Source organism: Eimeria necatrix, genomic scaffold (genome assembly GCF_000499385.1).
Source record: "Eimeria necatrix Houghton genomic scaffold, Enh_scaff247, whole genome shotgun sequence".
In the NCBI taxonomy this organism is placed as follows: domain Eukaryota; phylum Apicomplexa; class Conoidasida; order Eucoccidiorida; family Eimeriidae; genus Eimeria; species Eimeria necatrix.
This window is the reverse complement of record NW_013653043.1, coordinates 22,692-28,691: the sequence shown is the minus strand read 5'-3', so window position 1 is coordinate 28,691 and position 6,000 is coordinate 22,692. Positions and strand designations below refer to the sequence as shown.

Genomic DNA, 6,000 nt, shown 5'->3' with positions numbered 1-6,000 from the left:
TAATATGTGAACTACATTTTCAAATTTGTAGACCCAGGAGGCCCTTTCTGGGCTAAGGGGGGCCCCCCCTGACTCAGCGAGATCAGCTGCTGCTTCCTAATACCAAGTTCTTCAGCAAACCCTCGAGGGGCCTCTGGGGAGTTCAAGAAAAGTTTGAAAGTGCAAAGAGATTTTCTTTCGAAATGGCCCGACGCAGCACACCGCGGGGCCTGGTGGCTGCGAAGGCGCAGCCAGGGCTCTGCTGCTGCAGCAAAAGTCGCGGCTCTGCTGCTGCAGCAAAGCTCTGGGATCTGCTGCTGCAGCAGCAAATGGCGCAGCACTCAAAGCTACGGCGAGGCAACTTTGGGGCTTTTTCGGACTTTCGAAGACCAAAAAGTCAGAGAGGGGCTGGACCAAATGCCTTTTATCCCCTCAAAAGGGTCTTTTAACGACGAAGTCCTCATCAGGGCATTTTAAACTCAGGCTGAAATTCAGCAGCAAAAAGAACAGAAGACACAAACCGACCCTACAGAAAGCCTAATCAAGAATTGAATCTTTTATTTAAACTATTCGTAGAAAACTCAAATCAGTGTTTCCCCCGCGCTGCGAGCGCCAGCCTCCGGTAATTCTGACACTCAAGGCGGACTGCATGGGGCACTCAAGCAACGATTTAGGGTTTAGGGTCTAGGGTTTAGGGTTTAGGGTTTGCGGCCTTTAAACGCCTAGTGTTTAGCAGTTTTGAGGTTGGATCCACTTTTAACGGGAAAGGGGATGGGCCTGGGCAGCTCCTCTTCCTCGTTTATCCATTTTCAGAAGCTGCACAAATATGCCAAAATGGAATGGGGAATGTATTCAATTTGTTTTTAGCTTTTGATTCAAAATAGGACTTTCTTTTAGAAGCAAAGTCGGACAAAAGAGCATTTTGTTCTTTCTCAAGATATGAGACTTGTTTTCTTGATTAATAAATGCCAACTGCTTGGCTGCTTTCCTTTGTTTTCTCTTCCGACTTTACATGGCTGTATCTTTGAAACACTCTTTTCTTTGTAGTTCACAACGAAAAGCTTTTTTGGCTCATTTGAAATTCTTCAAATCTTTTTGAATGCTCTTAAGTAAAAGGCCGCTTCAAGCCCTTGTGATTTCCCCAAAAAGATGAAAACAATTTGTTTTATTTCCTGGTTTCTGCTCAATCCAGAAGGCGACATTGTTGCTGTGTGTCTCTTTGCAATATGTGCAGCAAAGCTGGGTCTTGTTCACGAAATTCTAAGTTAGAAAAAGCAATTTATCGCCACTTAATGTTTAATTGTCGAGGCAAAGGCTCCAGAAAACGCTGGAAAGCTCAGCAAAGACCCCAGTTTGGCTTGAGAACCAATAACCACTAAGAGCTTTCAATTTTGTTTTTTTATTTTCATTTCACTGCAGCTCGAAACCAAAGAAGTCGGCCTATTTTGGGCTGCATGCGCAGCACCACTTGAGCCTCTTTTTAGGGCTTTATCTTCGCAATTTAAAAATGTGCCGAGAGTGTTAAATGTAAAGCGGGAAAGTGCTGCAGGGCTTCTCCAATATGCAAAAATTGCGAAATCGGAAAAGATATTTTCCCTCATGCAGCTGCCAGTTGGCCCTTTCTTTCCCCCGGGATTTCCCGAAAAAAAAACTTTTGGGGGCCCTTTTGGGGCCCCTTTGTGGACCGCCTTAGGTGGCCAGGAGGCCACCTAAGGGGGCCCTCAAAAGTTTTTGTTTGGCGAAGCTTCTTAGCGCAGCAGCAGCGCAGCAAGAGCTGCTGCTGCTTTGTTTGGGAGAAGCAGCCCAGCAGAAGCTGCTGCTGCATGCATTTGCAGGAACAAATGCATGCGTTTGCTTGTGTTTTGTGTCTTCTTTTTGCCAGATTTTCTGGGCCCAAGTGTTCAAAAGTCTTTTTTGTTCAGCACTTTCGTTGGGGGGAAACAGCAGAAGACTCTTATTGAAGCGATTTGTGAAAAAATGCACTTTTTATTTTCTTGTGGCTGCTTTCAAACATTTAAAGAGACAAATTTGCTGCTTCGGAAGCAGCAGCTTTTGGCAGCCGCTTCGCCGGCGCCTACGAGCGGCCAGGTGCTGCAGTGGCGCTGCAGCAGCACGCGTTCTGCTGCTTGCTGCTGCAACTGCTGCTGCAGCTGCTGCTGCTGCAGCTGCTGCTGCTGCAGCAGCTGCTGCTGCAAATGCTTAAACCTTCCAATTGGGGCCTCTGCTTCTCCCCTTTGGGCCCCTTAGACCCCAAGCCCACACAGAAATACAAGAAGAACCCTCAAGGGGGGCCCCTGGGGGCCCCCAAGGTTTGCTGCTGAGGGTTCAGAAGGGTGTGGGGAGTCCCGAGTGGCAACTCCGATTGGATTGGGCCCCCGCAGCTGCTGCCAGGGAGAGCTGCAGCAGCTGGCAGCAGCAGCAAACCCTGAAACCCTAAATCAGGGGTTTCTGCTGCGCTGCAGCAGCACTTTTGCTGCTGCTGGCGGCGCAGCGCGGCTGGGGTGTCACTGCTGGGGTGTCTGTACACCCCAGCGGCGCGGCGCGCGCCGCGCAGCAAAGCGAACTGTGTGCACGGACACAACTTTCGGACTTCTTGCTGCAGCAGCAGCAGCAGGCAGCTTTAATTATGTTTATTTGCTGCTTTAGAGGAACTTTAGAAGAATAATGCAGCAGCTTTCTTGCTATTTAAAGCGGGCGCGCGGCGCTGCGTGCACAGCACGCACAGACCCACCCACTCCAGCAGCAGCAGCAGCAGCAGCAGCAGCAGCAGCAGCAGCAGCAGCAGCAGCAGCAGCAGCGGGGTCTTTGCGTTTTTTTCCGTCTTTTTTCAACCACAACAAAAGCCAAAAATGCTAAAAAGCAACTTTTAGACAATTTTGAAGAGTCAAAGACTCGCTATCGCTGCTGCAACACTGCCAGCTGCTGCTGCTGCTGCTGCTGCTGCTGCTCGGAGCGATTCGTCCGTCGACGACTGACCACCGGGCTGCACTGCAGCAGCAGCAGCTGCTGCAGCAGCTGCTGCTGCAGCAGCAGCAGCAGCAGCGCCAGAGCAATTTTTGTCTTAGGTGCTGCGCTAGCAGCATTTGCTGTTGGCTCTCTTTGCTTCTGCCTTGCTGCAGCAGCAGCCACAGCAGCTGTTATGCAAATCGTCTTCTGGCGGAGCCGCAGCAGGCGGGACAGCTGAAGCTGGCGCTGTCCCCAAACCCTAAACCCTAAACCCTAAACCCTAAACCCTCGCTTCAAACCCTCGCACTGATATGGCACCTGTGGACAGGCCTCTTAGCGCCGACTCCAACCAAACTTTCTCTCTTTCTGTAGCTGCGGGCGTTCGCACCCCGCGGGGTGCTTCCGAAGATGTTGGGAGGCCTGCAGCAGCAGCAGCAGCAGCTGCTGCTGCTGCTGCAGCAGCAGCAGCAGCAGCAGACACGCCTGCGAAGCTGACGCTGCGGGAGGGGGCAGGGGCGGCCTCGCCGGCGGCCGAGGTGTACGTACACCGCAGCAGCAGCAGCAGCAGCACGGTGGTCGACGTGGCGCTTCCGAGCCGGGCGCTGCAGCAGCAGCAAGTGCAGCAGGAGAAGTTCGCGTTGCCAGCGAAGGGAGACCCCGCAGCAGCAGCAGCAGCAGCAGCAGCAGCAGCGGAAGCGGCGGAGGCGGGCGAAGCAGCAGCCGCAGCAGCCGCGGCGGGCGGCGCCTCCCCGCCCGCGCCCCCAGCAGCAGCAGCAGCAGCAGCAGCAGCAGCAGCAGCAGCAGCAGGGAAGCCGCGAGTCTGCTGCTGCCGGCTCTCGCGGTGGCACTTGCTGCTGATCTTTTGCTTCCAAGCTGTTCTCATTGGACCCCACTATTTGAATTGGTCTCCTTTGCGGCAGTGTCTCCTTTACTACGACGTGTACGGGTGGCTGTGCGAGCCGGAGCAGCAGCAGCAGCAGCAGCAGCAGCAGCAGCAGCAGCAGCACCGGAAGCCGCTGCTGCTGCAGCGGCAGCAGCCCGCGGACCTCCAGCCCATCTCCGCCGTCCTCCCCACAATTCCCCCCGGCTTCGAGTTCCCGCCAGCAGCAGATTTGCTGCCGCCTCCCGAGGCCCCCTCCTCCGCAGCAGCAGCAGCAGCAGCAGCGCCCCCAGCAGCAGCAGCAGCAGCAGCAGCAGCAGCAGCAGAGTTGCCGGAAGCAGCGTCTGCGGGCGTGGCGGGCGCTGCTGCTGCGTCTTCGGCAGCAGCGCGCCCGGCCTCGCCCCCCGCCCCCGCTGCTGCTGCTGCGGGCGCGGACGACCCCGCAGCAGCAGCAGCAGCAGCAGCAGCAGCAGCAGCAGCAGCAGCAGCACGGCGAGCGGGCCGGGCTCGCTGCAAAGCGCAGGAAATAGCGGTGGCGCGGCTGTTTGCAATCGCAACAGCAGCAGACTTCGGAGTCTCCTTTTTCGGGGGTTTGCTGCTGGACTTGCTGGGCCCGAAAGCAGCAAGTGCAGCAGGCTGCTGCAGCATGCTGCTGGGGTGGCTGCTGCTGTGCGTGTCTTCTGCTGCAGCGCCGCTGCAGCAGCTGGGCTTCCTCGTCTATGGGATCGGGATCGATGCAGCATTTTATGGCCTCATGAGTCTCCCGCTGCTCTTCCCGCAGCAGCAAGGCCTTGTCTTGACTTTGCTGCTGTCTGCCCGGGGCTTGGCCTGGGCCTTGCCGCTGCTGCTGGAGCGGCTGGCCAGGCCCGGGGGCCCCGCGCTGCCTGCTGCTGCAGTGCTGCTGGGGCTGCAGGGGTCTTTGCTGCTGCTCGCGCTGCTGCTCGCGCTGCTCTTCGTCCCCGCCAGGCCCTTCGACCTGCTGCTGCTGCAGCAGCAGCAGCAGCAGCAGCAGCAGCGGCAGCAGCGGCGGCCGCGCGACGCACGCAGCAAGGCAAACGCGCTGCTGCAGCTCCAGCTCACGAACAAGGCCAGCCCCGCTAAGGAGGAGGGCAAGGAGACTGCTGCTGCTCCTGCTGCTGCTGCTGCAGCGCGGAGCCACCGCAGCAGCGACCGAAGACGGCTTGTGCCTCGACTACGACTGCTCCACTGCAGCAGACCTGCAGCAGCAGCAGCAGCAGCAGCAGCAGGCGTCTTCCTCCTCGCAGCTGGCGCGCGTCCCGTCGCTGCAGCAAGCGGCGGCGTCTGCTCAGCAGCAGCAGCAGCAGCAGCAGCAGCAGGAGGTGCCGCAGCAGCAGCAGGAGGAGCGCGGGCCGGGCTCCGCGCCCGCCCCCGCTGCTGCTGCAGCAGCAGCAGCAGCAGCAGCAGCAGCAGCGGGAGGCCGGTGGGGGCGGCTGCGTGCGCGTTGGCTGCTGCTGAAGGCGGAGACGCGGGAGTTCGTTTGCTGCTACGTTTGTTCTGCTGCGTTTTTGCCGCTGCTGCCGTACTTCACTTTGACTTTGCTGCGGGGGGTTTTCTTCGGAGAGAGCAGCGAGCATTTTGCTGCTGAAGCAAAAGAGGCGCTGCACTTGCTGCTGGCTTTTGTCTTTGTTTATCCCCCGCTGTTGGGTTATTTGGCAGACAAGTTGGGGGCTGGCTGCTGCTTGCTGCTGGTGAATTCGCTGGGCTGTTTGCTGATGGGTTTCGCGCTGCTGCAGCACCTCAGCAGCAGCAGCAGCAGCAGCAGCAGCAGCAGCAGCAGCAGCAGCAGGAGGGCCGTGGCGCACCTGCTGGCGTGGCTGTACGCCGCCTACGCGCCGCTCATGGCGGGACAAATATACCTTTTTATGCAAAGAGCTTTTCCCCAACAACACTTGGGAAAACTTTTGGGACTTTGCATGACTTTCGGGGGTTTCTTTTCGCTGCTGGCCACTCCGCTCTTTGAGGTGTCTGTACACCGCAGCCAGAACTTCACCCTCGTCCTCGCGCTGCTGCTGGTCCTTTCCCTCTCCGCCTTCGCCCTCGTCTTCATCGCCGACCGCGCAGCAAAGAAAAACGGGCTGCTGCAGCAGCAGCAGCAGCAGCAGCAGCAGCAGTAGCAGCAGCAGCAGCAGCAGCAAAGGCGGAGGAGGAGGCAGCGGCTCGCAGGGGCGCTGCAG

The 6,000-nt window shown here is 57.7% G+C and overlaps 1 protein-coding gene across 1 annotated transcript; it reads left to right on the top strand.

Annotated features, from left to right (window-relative positions):
* Positions 1 to 3,236: 3,236 nt before the first annotated feature.
* On the top strand, positions 3,237 to 5,940 carry ENH_00033870 (hypothetical protein, conserved; the record flags this gene model as incomplete). The annotated part of the gene is made up of 2 exons (XM_013580314.1): positions 3,237 to 4,988; positions 5,071 to 5,940. 2 exons carry the CDS (start codon positions 3,237 to 3,239, stop codon positions 5,938 to 5,940), a joined length of 2,622 nt encoding a protein of 873 aa, XP_013435768.1.
* Between the last annotated feature and the right edge of the window lie 60 nt (positions 5,941 to 6,000).